Source organism: Heterodontus francisci, chromosome 3 (genome assembly GCF_036365525.1).
Source record: "Heterodontus francisci isolate sHetFra1 chromosome 3, sHetFra1.hap1, whole genome shotgun sequence".
Classification (NCBI taxonomy): Eukaryota; Metazoa; Chordata; class Chondrichthyes; order Heterodontiformes; family Heterodontidae; genus Heterodontus; species Heterodontus francisci.
Window position 1 is genome coordinate 108,579,633 of NC_090373.1, and position 13,769 is coordinate 108,593,401.

A 13,769-nucleotide genomic window follows, 5' to 3' on the forward strand; every position below is an offset into this window, starting at 1 on the left:
GTTGGAGCTGTACCATCCAGGCAAGTGGAGAGTATTCCATCACACTGCCGATTTGTGCCTTGTGGATAGGTATTGGGGAGTCAGGAGGTCAGTTACTCGCCACAGAATTCCCAGCTTCTGCATAATGTCGCATCAGCTATTGAGAACCATTTAGATGAGTGGAGAAAGGAGGAAATGAGATCCCAGATAAAACTGAACATGGGATAGATAGTAGTAAGCAGATGTCGGGAGTCAAGTGAGTCAGAGGCACGTGCATGAGCAAATGACCAAGAAAAGGCAGATACTTGGAGCTGTGAAGGGAGGCAATCAGTGTTAAGATTTTATATATGCAGATACTCAGAGCATTAGAAGTTCAGCCATATAGTGTTCAGAAAGTATCACTTTTCAGTGAGTTAGTGTAGCTACTCTGCGTAGATATCTTTAACTTGAAAAGAAAATACAGGTGAATACTCAGATTTGCTATCGATCCCCAGGTAAGCACAAGAAAGGAGATAGTTTGCTCTTTGAAGAGTATGTGAAAATGGAAATGTTATTTTAAGGGTAACTTCAATCAATTTGACCTAAATTGGGCAAATCTAACTCATCTAGAACTATATGCATAGCTGCTTCATGACCCAGTGTTTGAAAAGCCACTGGAGTTCATGATCATCCTGATTTGGTATTCGTAAGTGACCTAGAGAGAGGAAACTTTTTCATCCTGTCAATTTAGTTTGTACCTCTGCCCAGTTTAAGGGCATGAAATGACAGTGCTCTAACCTACTGGGCTACTCTGTTCTCCATTCTTATTTTTTCAATTTCTTGCACTGACAGACCGTCCTTCTCAGATGTATTCACAGCGTAACTTCAATTTTAGAAATAGAAGTCTGGAGTTAATGTTCTAATGCAACTGCTTCTGCAATGCAGGAAAATGCCTTATCTCTTGACCAAATAATATTACTGTCAACTCATTGACGGAAAGTAGAGGGCAGTTTTGTGTTAATGCAAAACTAAAGTGTAAAGTTAAAAATCAAATCAAAGTCAGTGAAAAAAACTTGAAAGCACAAAAGTCAAAAAACATAAATATAACTTTTAGTCATTGTACCATTCTGCAGCTGGGAATGATGCCCTTGATTCTCTGGTTTCAGCTATAAATGCAATGGCAGGATTGTTTTTCAGAATGTAGGTTCCAGATGTGTCTTTGTAATTTAATGATCACACATCACTGAAGATTGCTTTGGATTGGTCAGGAGTGGTATGAATATTTATATTAATGACAGATACTGCAATAGTGAATTAGTATCAGAGAAGCTTTTTGGAAAAGTCTGAGGAATTAGTGCCATCTTTCATCAACCTGGAAAAACCACATGTTGGATTTTGACCAAATATGGAAACATGATTTTCCTCCCTTATTGAAATTTGTATTCGTTTTTGAAATGTTCACAGTGGGAGTTACCTGCCTATCTAGTCTAAGCACTGTTTTCATCTCATTTAGAAGAAAACTGGGACTGAAATTTTTGCCTCAGTTAATCTTGGCAAGAGAGTAGAGCTGAGTTTAAAAAGTGGGAAAATGCCATTTTTAGTCTTGTTTACTTGCACAAAGTAAAATTTGGCAAAAGTGGAATTTTCAGGATCCATTGGCGTAAAATTCAGATACATAATGCCCATTTTTTAGGCAGTACAAGTGGTCGTAGAGGTCCAAAATGCCATCTGTGGTGCACATGCACCTATCTGGTGCAAGGTGCACCAAACACCATATTGGTGAGGGCATTAGCACTTGCATAGTGAGTGTCTGGCGGATGAATGTAGCGTGGGCAGATTTTTTTCATTCATTCATGGGCGTCGCTGGTGAGGCCAGCATTTATTTCCTATCCTTAATTGCCCTTGAGAAGGTGGTTGAATTGAGTGGCAATGGTTTCATAGTCACCATTAGACTAGCTGTATTCATTCCATATTTTTATTAATTGAATACACATTTCACCATCTGCCGTGGTGGGATTCGAACAACTTGTTAGACCATTTCAGAGGGCATTTAAGAGTCATCCACATTGCTGTGGGTCTGGAGTCGCATGTAGGCAAGACCAGGTAAGGACGGCAGATTTCCTTCCCTAAAGGACATTAGTGAACCAGATATGTTTTCCAACAATCAACAATAGTTTCATGGTCACCATTAGACTAGCTTTTTAATTCCAGATTTATTAATTGAATTCAAATCTCACCATCTGCCATTGTGGGATTCGAACCCATGTCCCCAGAGAATTAGTCTAGGATGATGTTAGTCAGCGTGTAACACTTATTTGATGCCAACCCTGCCATCTTGGAGCTCAAAGCTCCAGCTAACATGCATTCAGCAAAAGGAAAGACCCCTTACCAGTGCTATTTAAAAGGATCATCAACCACTTTCAGGTTGGTTGCTGATTGATTTTTACTGGCTGTTGCTGCGATTGTACATGCTTTTTACAGTTCTTTAAAGTGCTGAAGTCTACATGGAGGCACTGAAAGACCTAGTTCTGCACAAACCAGTTGCTCCCAGACATGGGTTATGTGGTAGGCATTGCCTTTGGAATGTAGCATGACTGGGAGAATGAACAGAGGTGACACAGAGCAGGTTAAGCTGCTGGAGGAGGGAGGAGCATGGGTGGATTATCTGTCAGCAGGGGATCATATCTGGCCAGGGTGTTCAGGGAGCAATTCTCCTATCAGGACCTCAGCATGGAACAGTATGTCAGATATCTGTGCTTCATTAAGGGTGTCTTCCCTGAAATTTGCCACCTGCTGTAGCCACAGCTGCAACCTCAGAGCAGGGCAAGGACCACATTACCAGTGGCTGTAAAGTTGACCCGTGGCCTTGAACCTTTGTGCATCTGGCTCCTTCCAGATTGGATCTGGAGATATTGGCAACATCTCACAGTTTGCCTCCCACTGCTATGTAAGAGACATCACTGACACTCTCTATTCAAAGAGAGCTGACTACATTTCATTCTCTCTTACCAGAGAGCAGCAGACAAAGTAAGCACGCAGCCTTGTGCGGATTGCAGGATTCCCCATGGTGCAGGATGCTGTTGACTCCACGCATGTTGCTTTCCAGGTGCTGCACTTCAACTCAGATGTATTGCAATCAAAAGGGATTTCAGTCTTTCAGTGTCTAGCTGGTGTGCAACCATATGCAGCAACTCATGCGGGATATGCCCAGTATCCTGGCAGCAGTCCTGCTGCCTTCATTCTGTGGCAGTCCACTGTACCATCTGCATTTGAGCCACCATGACAAACTAAAGGGTGGCTACTGGTGAACAAGGGCTATCCGCTGATCATATGACTGATGATTCAAGTGTGAAACCCATGAGTACGTGGGCGGCATGCATGCAATGAAAGTCATGCTGCCACATGAAATGTGATAGAACAGACCATTGGCATGCTGAAATAGCGCTTCTGCTGCCTACTGCTCAGGACGAGACCTACAGTATTAGCAGAGCAGATGGCAAGATCTGTGTTGGTATGCTGCATGCTGCACAGCCTCGCCATCATGAGAGCATAACCCTTGCCCGCTGAGAAGCAGGAGAAAGAAGAGGAGGAGGAAGAGGGTAGGCCCCTTTCTGAAATAAAAACAAGAAAGTGCTGGAAATACTCAGCAGGTCTGGCAGCATCTGTGGAGAGAGAAGCAGAGTTACCGTTTTAGGTCAGTGATCATCAGAACTGACAAATATTAGAAATGTAAAAGGCTTTAAGCAAGTAAAGTGGGGGTGGGGTAAGAGATAACAAAAGAGAAGGTGTTGATAGGATAAGGTCACAGAGAATAACTGACCAGAAGATCATGGAACAAAGGCAAACGGTGTGTTAATGGTGTGCTGAAAGACAAAGCGTTAGTATAGAGAGGGTGTGAATTGACTGTAAAATGAACAGCCCTGGCCTCTTTCTGGCCTGGCTGTATGTGAAGAACTCATCTGACTGCGATACCAGTAAATACAGTTCCAAATCCCCATTCACCAACACTCCCACATCATACCTTCCCTCATCATGGTGCCACTTAGCTACAATGCAAAATGAAAATCCAACACAAAATAAACATGCTAAGCTTGGGTGACAGCAATCTGCGCTGGCAGGCTGATGAGCAACACCAAGGGCACTGGAGAACTGGCAGGGGTAGGAAGACAAATGCTATCATCCAAAGGGGACAGCAGCTTTGTGCTCCATCGAGCCACTGGCACTCCCTCGCGGTGACACCTCAGCAGTCCTAGTAAGAGGAAATATTTTTGGTGTGCTGTGACACCCTGTGAACCTCTTTTGTATCTGCAACCATGATGCCAGCAGTCTGAGCTTGCATGACAGCAAGCTGACTTTGCAAACAAAAAAAGACTTGCCTTTATATAGCACTTTTCATGACCACCGGATGTCTCAAAGCGCTTTACAGCCAATTAAGTAATTTTAAAGTGTAGCTGCTGCTGTAGTGTAGGAAACACAACAGCCAATTTGCACACAGCAAACTCCCACAAACAGCAATGTGATAATGACCAGATAATCTGTTTTTGTGGTGTTGATTGAAGGGTAAATATTGGGCAGGACACCAGGGATAACTCCCCTGCCCTTCTTTGAAATTGTGCCATGGGATCTTTTATATCCACCTGAGCAGGCAGATGGGGCCTTGGTTTATCGTCTTGTCTGAAAGACAGCAGCTCCGACACTACAGTATTCCCTCAATCCTGCACCAGAGTGTCGGCCTTGATTTTTGTACTGAAGCCCTGGAGTGAGACCTGTCTCTGAATCACAAGATTCCAGGTTCAAGAGTGCTACCAATTGAGTTAGGCGCATGACAAAAATCTGAGTGTGCACTGTAACACCAGATGTTGGGTGGCTTCTGCTTGTGCTGTAATGGAAGCTGAGACATTGACTATAAGACATTGCATTGTGGTTGGGTGCATGAGTGTACTAATGAAGTTGGCCACCACTGCCGTTTTGGGAAGAATGAACCTATGCAAAGCCTTGCACAATGTTGGTGCCTTCACGCTCCTTGACCTTACATACAGGTTTTCTGACAGCCCTGCCAGTGCACCAAGCATACCTATCAACCTTCATCTGTAGCCTGTCCTTTCAAAGTGTTCATCTGAGTCCTCTGCAGCAGAACTCGTGTGTGGCCCTGCCCTCTGGGGAGCCAGCTCCTGTACTATCCTTGTCCCTTGCCCTGGTTGCCACTTATGCCTGAATCTCACCGCATATGCACCCCACCTCTAAAATATGCAAAGTATCAGTATCTGAGCTGATGGCTTTGAGTGTGAGATGGAGTGATGGTGTTTCATCATCATCATTGCCTTCTAGGGAGCATTGGACTCAAATGTAGGGGGCATGATAAAGAAGTTTACAGATGATCCAGAAATTATCTCTGTGGTTGGCAGTGAGGAGGAAAGCTTTAGATTGTAGGAAGATATTGATGGTCTGGTCAGTTGGACAGAACAGTGGAAAACGGAATTCAATCCAGAGAAGTGTGAGATAATGCATTTTGGGAGATGCAACAAGGCAAGGGAATGCACAATAAATGGGAGGATACTGCGTAGTGTAGAGGGACCTTGGAGGGTATATCCACAGATCCTCAAAAGGTAGCAGGACAGGTCGGTAAGGTGGCCTAGAAGGCATATGGCATGCTTTCTTTTATGAGCTGAGGCACAGACTATGAGGACGGAGGTTATACTGTATACAACACTAGTTAGACCACAGCTTGAGTACTGAGGACAGTTCTGATTGCCACATTACAGGAATGATGTGATTGCATTGGAGAAGATGCAAAGGAGATTTAAGAGAATATTGCCAGGATTGGAAAATTTCAGCTGTGAGAAAAGATTGGAACAGCGGAGACTGAAGGGTGACTTAATTGAGATGTATAAAATTATGAGGTGGTATTTACCTTAGCAGATGGGGTCAAAAAACAGTGGGCATAGATTTTTAAAGTAATTAGGAAAAGGATTAGAGGGGCAGTGAGGAAACATTTTTTCACTCGGGGTGGTAGGAACCTGGAACTCGCGGCCTAAAAGGGTGGTAGAGACTGAAACTTTCAGCCCATTTAAAAAGTACTTGGATGTCTACTTGAACAGCTGTGACCTGCAGGGCTACAGACGCAGTGCAGGAAAGTGGGATTAGGCTGAGTAGCATATTAATTAGCACGTGGCCAAAGTCGGCATGCTGCCTGCATCGGAATCAATGGGCATGGGTTAATCCTGCATCATGATCCCTGTGCCAGTTTGTGGGGCTATCAAATTTAGCCCCCCAAATGTTTTATTTAAATTTTAATCCACGTTTTTTGAAACCAACTGTAGTGTATTTTCTAGTGTGTATATAGTCTTGTGCATTTTTACTTTTGCGTGTTTGGTGTTTAATGATTCTGGAGTTAACATGCAGTCCATTCCTCAACTCAAAGCTACTGAATTCGAGTTATCTGATAATTCAGATATTTTTATCATTAAATAAAACAGCACAGTGAGAAACGTATGTTGCTTAACTCAAATTCATGTTTTTTTTAGTGCAAGCGCAGCTTTGAATTATCAAGAATAGACTGTATTGTCACATTCTGAAGTTTAATTGTTTTCATTATAATTTACAGCAAAATGTCCCATCTTCCTAGCAAGGATGAATCAGAGCTTCAGCCTTTGCTTCAGCAGCTGCTGAAGAGCATAAAGGAGAGAATCTTAGGAGCACCTTCAATCGAATGTGCAGAAGAGATTTTGCTACACTTGGAGGAAACAGATGAAAATTTTCACAAGTATGTTGAGAAAATGTCACCACTGGGTGATTTAGACATTAAATTGATGTAGAGGTCGAACCTTAATTAGGAGGTCTGAGGTTGAATTGTAGTTACAACTTTCATTCACACCCTAGCTCTCTTGGAATAAAATCGATCTAGAAGCTCCTCTGGAAGGTCGTAAGAAATAACTGGCATCCTTCCCAGTAGTTAAGTATGCCTTCTGGTAAGGGGATTCTAGTGCAGCAGTTCACTTCAATATTTACCTTTTTGGACTGGATTCACCACCTCATGCTCCCAACTATAGAGGATAGCATGGACCAAGGTGGGAAGTGTAAAGTTACAAAAATAAATAGGATGTTATCACAGAATATGGTAGAGCTAAAAAGTTTTATAATGGAGATCAGTGTTATTGTAGGGTTTGAAGAATGAAATAACTTTCAATTACTTTATGCACTTTCGTATACCGCTGGAGTAACCTCTGCTTTCAGTATTGCATGTCAGAGGGAAAACTATTAAGGGTAACATTCCTGTCTCTTTCTCAGAATTAAATTATTTGTCGTGATTATATATTTTATAAAATAAGTTTTATGACCAACTTAGACTATCTGTGTGTTCTATTTTCTGTCCTTTCATTTGGACTGTAAGAACTTCATCTGGGCTTTAATGCAGTTTGAACCAATTATATTTTGAGCCATATATTAGCACTTCTGTGCAGAAGCAGCCATAACACTTAATATGTTGCATATTTCTCCAGTTTTCCAGGAGAGTAGATAGATTTAGATAGCTTCAGTTCCCTGACCTACCAGTGATGTCACTGTAGAGCTTTTGCAAAATACAAGGCTGCAACGTTCTCCCATCAGAGAAACAAATGATAAAATGCATGAAAAGCAGAAAGAAAGTAATTGAAACCAAAACCTATTATAAATAATACTACAAATAATATCACAATATTACAAATGAAAGTGGAAAAAATTAAGAATGCAGTGAATTAATAGATTTCAGCCAGTAGCAACTGATTTTGGTAGCGTAAAACTGACATTAAAATATTCATACAGCATATTTACATTATTAATTTTAAAATTAAAATTATTGTTTTTCAGCCTCTGTTCTCTACTCGAACCACTCTCAAATAGAAAATGGTGCACAGTGATATGGCTTATATCTCTCCAGTTCAGTGGGGGATTCTCAAAAGTTGCATTCTTCCCCACACTCCTCGCCCTCCACCCCCACAAGGAGCCACTTGGGCTTTGTTTTTCCTGTCTAACATCCCCAGTGATATCAGGAGCTTGTGATGCTATAATTCAAAGATATAAGGCTGTGCTGCTTTGGTTATGTCAACTTAATTATATGTTCTTCTAGAGGTGGATAAACTTTTGGGTATTAAGGGAATTAAAGGACAGTGGAGTCGAGGCAGAAGATCAGCCATGATCTTGTTGAGTAGTGGAGCAGGCTTGAAGAACCAAATGGTCTTCTCCTCCTATTTCTTACTTTTATGTTCTAATTGGCAGGCATATATTTTTAAGTCCAGTGCATGATGGCTGATATTTCTTCTGCTGACTGTTTGTAGTGAAATTGTGAATATATTTGTTATAAATTGATTTATGATTCTATTGAAACAAAGCATAGAGAAAATCTTTAACCCCAGATGTTTTCATTATTCTTAGAAACATAGAAAATAGGAGCAGGAATAGGCCATTCGGCCCTTCGGGCCTGCTCCACCATTCAAAAAAAGATCATGGCTGATCATCTCATTCAGTACCCTGTTCCCACTTTCTCCCCAAATCCCTTGATCCCTTTGGCATTAAGAAATTTATCTGCCTCCTTCTTGAATATATTTAATGATTTGGCCTCCACTGCCTTCTGCGGTAGAGAATTCCGCAGATTCAGCACCCCCTGAGTGAAGAAATTTCTTCTCATCTCGGTTCTAAATGGCATACCCCGTATCCTGAGACTGTGACCCATAGTTCTGGACTCCCCAGCCATAGGGAACATCCTCCCTGCATCTAGCCTGTCTAGTCCTGTTAAAACTTTATAGGTTTCTATGAGATCCCCTCTCATTCTTCTTAACTCCAGTGAATATAGGCCTAGTGAACCCAATCTCTCCTCATACGTCAATCCTGCCGTCCCAGGAATCAGCCTAGTAAATCTTTTTTGCACTCCCTCTATGGCAAGAACATCCTTTTTAAGATAAGGAGACCAAAACTGCACACAATACTCCAGATGTGGTCTCACCAAGGCGCTGTGTAACTGCAGTAAGACATCCTTGCTCCTGTACTCAAATCCTGTTGCAATGAAGGCCAACATAGCATTTGCCTTCCTAATTTCTTGCTGCACCTGAATGCTTGCTTTCAGCGACTGGTGTACAAGGACACCCAGATCTCGTTGCACCTCCCCCTTTCCCAATCTACCACCATTCAGATAATAATATGCCTTTCTGTTTTTACAACCAAAGTGGATAACCTCACATGTATCCACATTATACTGCATCTGCCATGCATTTGCCCACTCACCCAACTTGTCCAAATCACATTGGAGCCTCTTTGCATCCTCACAGCTCACATTCCTCCCCAGCTTTGTGTCATCTGCAAGCTTGGAAATGTTACATTTAGTTCCCTCACCCAAGTCATTAATATATATTGTGAATAGCTGGGGCCCAAGAACTGATCCCTGCGGTACCCCACTAGTCACTGCCTGCCACCTGTTTATAAAAGACCTGTTTATTCCTACTCTCTGTTTCCTGTCTGTCAACCAATTCTCAATCCATGCCGGTATATTATCCCCAATCCCATGTGCTTTAATTTTGCACACTAACCTCTTATGTGGGACCTTATCAAAAGCCTTCTGAAAATGCAAATGCACCACATCCACTGGTTCTCCCTTATCAATTCTACTAGTTACATCCTCAAAAAACTCCAGTAGATTTGTTAAGCATGACTTCCCTTTCGTAAACCCATGCTGACTTTGCCCAATGCCGTTTATGCTTTCTAGGTGTTCTGCTATCACATCCTTTATAATAGTCTCTAGCATTTTCCCTACTACTGACGTAAGGCTAACTGGTCTGTAGTTCCCTGTTTTTTCTCTCCCTCATTTTTTAAATAGTGGGGTTACATTTTCCACCCTCCAATCTGTAGGAACTACTCCAGAGTCTATAGAATTTTGGAAGATGACCACCAATGCATCCACTATTTCCAGGGCCACTTCCTTTAGTACTCTGGGATGTGGATTATCAGGCCCTGGGGATTTGTTAGCCTTTAACCCCATTAATTTCCCTAGCACAATTTTTTTTACAAATACTGATTTCCTTCAGTTCCTCCCTCTCATTAGACCTTTGATTCCCGAACATTTCTGGGAGGTTATTTGTGTTCTCCTTTGTGAAGACAGAACCAAAGTATATGTTTAATTGTTCTGCCATTTCTTTGGTCCCCATTATAATTTCCCCTGTTTCTGACTGTAAGGGACCTACATTCGTCTTCACTAATCTTTTTCTCTTCACATATTTATAGAAGCTTTTACAGTCAGTTTTTATGTTCCCTGCAAGTTTACTCTCATACTCTATTTTCCCCTGCTTAATCAACCTCTTTGTCCTCCTTTGCTGAATTCTAAACTGCTCCTAATCCTCAGACTTGCTGCTTTTTCTGGCAATTTTATATGCCTCCTCTTTGGATCTACTACTATCCCTAATTTCTTTTGTAAGCCAGGGTTGAGACACATTTCTGGTTTTATTTTTACCCCAGACAGGAATGAATAATTGTTGTAATTCACGCACACGTTCTTTAAATATTATCCATTGCCTATCCACCGTCAACCCCTGTAGTAAAGTTCCCCAATCTATCAAGGCCAACTCGCACCTCATACCTTCGTAGTTTCCTTTATTTTGATTCAGGATCCTAGTTTCGGATTCAACTACTTCTCTGTCCATCTTAATGAAGAATTCTATCATGTTATGGTTGCTCCTCCCCAAGGGACCCCGCACAACAAGATTGTTAGTTAATCCTTTCTCATTGCACAATACCAGTGTAGGTTAGCCTGTTCTCTAGTTGGTTTCTCAATGTATTGGTCTAAAAAATCATCACGTACACACTCCAGGAAATCCTCCTCCACAGTATTATTGCTAATTTGGTTTGACCAATCTATATGTAGATGAAAGTCACCCATGATCATAGTTATACCCTTATTGCATGCATCTCAGATTTCCTGTTTGATGCCGTCCCTTACATCTCCACTACTGTTTGGGGGCTTATAGACAATCCCCACCAACGTTTTCTGCCCCTTGGTGTTTCTTAGCTCCACCATACAGATTCCACATCATGATTTTCCAAGCCAATATTCTTCCTCATTATTGCATTGATTTCCTCCTTTGCTAACAATGCTACCCCTCCTCCTTTCCCTTTTTGCCTGTCCTTCCTAAATATTAAATACCCCTGGCTGTTTGGTTCCCATCCTTGGTCACCTTGTAGCCATGTCTCCGTAATCACTACTATATCATAACCGTTTATATCTATTTGCATTGTTAATTCATCTACCTTATTGCGAATGCTCCGTGCATTAAGACACAATGCCTTTAGACTTGTCTTTTTAACATTGTTAGTCATCTTAGCTTTATTTTGCACTGCGGCCCCATTTATTTCTCGCCCTTGTTTTCTCTGCCTTCCACTTTTGCTTCTTACCTTTCTGTCTTTCATTTCTATCCTTGTTTCCCTCTCCTCTGTCTCCCTGCTCAGATTCCCATCCCCCTGCCACTCTAGTTTAAACCCTCCCCGACAGCACTAGCAAAAACCCTCCCAAGGAAATTGGTCCCGGTCCTGCCCAGATGCAACCCGTCTAGCTGTTACTGGTCCCACCTTCCCCGGAACCAGTCCCAATGTCCCAGAAATCCGAATTCCTCCCCCCTCTCCAGCCACGTATTCATCTGATATATCCTGCTATTTCTACTCTCGCTAGCACATGGCACTAGTAGTAATCCTGAGATATGTACCACGACAACAGGCTGCTTGCCCTCCCCCTCAGAATGCCCTGCAGCCGCTCAGAGACATCCTTGACCCTAGCACCAGGGAGACAACCTACCACCGTGGAGTCTCTTTTGCAGCAGCAGAAACGCCGGTCTGTTCCCCTTACAATTGAATCCCCTATCACTATATCCCTGCCCCTCTTCTCCCTCCCCTCCTGTGCCACAGAGCCAACCATGGTGCCATGAACTTGGCTCTTGCTGCTTTCCCCTGAGCCATCTCCCCAAACAATATCCAAAGCAGTATATCTGTTAGAGAGGGGGATGGCCACAGGGGATTCCTGCACTACCTGCCTTCCTCTACTTTGTCTGGTGGTCACCCTTTCTGCCTTTGCTGCATTTGCCTGCGGTGTGACCACCTCACTAAATGTGTTATCCACGATGATCTCAGCATCACGGATGCTCCACAGTGAATCCATCCGCAGCTCCAGCTCCATAATGCGGGTAGCCAGTAGCTGCAGATGGATACACTTCCTGCACACATGGTCATCAGGGACACTGGAACCGTCCCTGATTTCCCACAGAGCGCAGCAGGGGCATATCATGGGTGCACTGCAAAGTGTTGTGTTGATTCAATGGCAAGGGGAAAGCTATAATTTTAAGAAATAAAGACTGCACCATTTGTACGAATATTGCAATTTCTTTGCTTAGATTTGAGTGAACAAATTTTTCAAGAAACTGACTTTTTTGTAATTGATCTATTTGTTCTTCTTAGAATTTTAGCCTGAAAACCTTAAGAGCAGACTCCTGTAAAAGGCATAAACTAAATGGGAGAAAGCATCACTCTCTTGCTTGCAGTTAGTCATAGTTTCTAGTTTTCAAATTTCTGTCTTTTTCTTTTTAGTTATGAGCTGGTGAAATATCTACGGAACTATATAGACACTGCACTGGGCTCTGTGATTGAGGAGGAGACTGAGAGATGCACTTCTGCAGAGGGCCGAACTTTAGGTTTTGGCCAGGACACACTTGTCCAACAAGTTACAAGAAAGACTCGGGAATCTGAAGAGTAAGTTCAGTTATGGCCAAACGTATCCCTGCATTTGCACCCAGAGAGACTCTCAATCTGGACAAAAACAAACTGTGTGACTTAGAAGGTTGCAGATACTTGGGCATTAGTGAGTTACATGTGTAGCCCCATTCCAAGATGATCTGAAGCTTTGCTCCACAAATGGAAGTGAAAGTTAGCACATACCTCAGCTTCTACAGGTGTGGTTCATTCCAAGCATCCAAGGGGACCTGTGCCGATCAGTCAAGTAGCAGTGAGTGAAAACATTGAACAGATGACTGATGTCCTGTTCCGTAAGGCTGGAGAGTTCATCAAATTTGGACTCTCAGTGGGTGAGCAGATGCAGAGGCACTGAGTTTATAGAAATAGTTGTCTTCCTCAGAGTAATTAGAATGATTGACGGTACACATGTGGGATTGAAGGCTCCCATTAAAAACCTGCAGTTATCTGAACAGAAAGGGAGTCCACTCCTTAACGTGCAGATCGTCTGTAATGCGCGGCTGAAAATACTTCATGCTAATGCGCAGTGTGTGAGTGCCTACCGCGATGCCTTTCATCGCAATTCAGTAATGGCGTGCATGTTGGGAGATAGTCGTTTTATAAAATTTAACAGAAATAGTACAAATGAGCCTAATACCTTTAAGCCTTGACCATAAGCAGAGGGTAATAGACAGGCTTAACATTCCCCCTACTCCATCAAAACATGTTTCCTGGCTGTGCTGAGACCAACTTTTCTGCCAGTTTCCCTCACTGTGCTGCCTACCAGCAACTGTGGATTATGCATTTACTTGTGTGTGTGGTGGCTGGATTCCGGTGGGATGGTTGTGCCTGTGCCATCTGCTTCTGGAGCAGGAATGCTGCTGCCTGTGTTGCAGGATCGAGATCCTAATCTGTCTCGTGCAGCCTTCCATTTGTGGGTGGTTATATGCCTGTTGCTGTAAGGTTTGGGCACAGACTACCTTTATTAGCTTGATTTTTAATTTCCATAGATGGCGTTTCAACATACCAAGCCATCAGGATCAAACTTCTGCTTTGTAATATTACTAAAAGATATT

General features: G+C 42.6%; 1 protein-coding gene across 6 annotated transcripts in view; it reads left to right on the forward strand.

Annotated features, from left to right (window-relative positions):
* Window positions 1–13,769, forward strand: part of tbc1d32 (TBC1 domain family, member 32) — a 356,785-nt gene that overhangs the window by 22,354 nt on the left and 320,662 nt on the right. For all 6 annotated transcript variants that reach the window (XM_068025412.1, XM_068025415.1, XM_068025416.1 and 3 more), the window contains exons 2-3: window positions 6,563–6,721; window positions 12,553–12,714. In XM_068025412.1, the coding sequence (XP_067881513.1) occupies window positions 6,567–6,721; window positions 12,553–12,714 (317 nt within the window). In that variant the 5' untranslated portion in view covers window positions 6,563–6,566. The remainder of the gene's footprint in view (window positions 1–6,562; window positions 6,722–12,552; window positions 12,715–13,769) is intronic.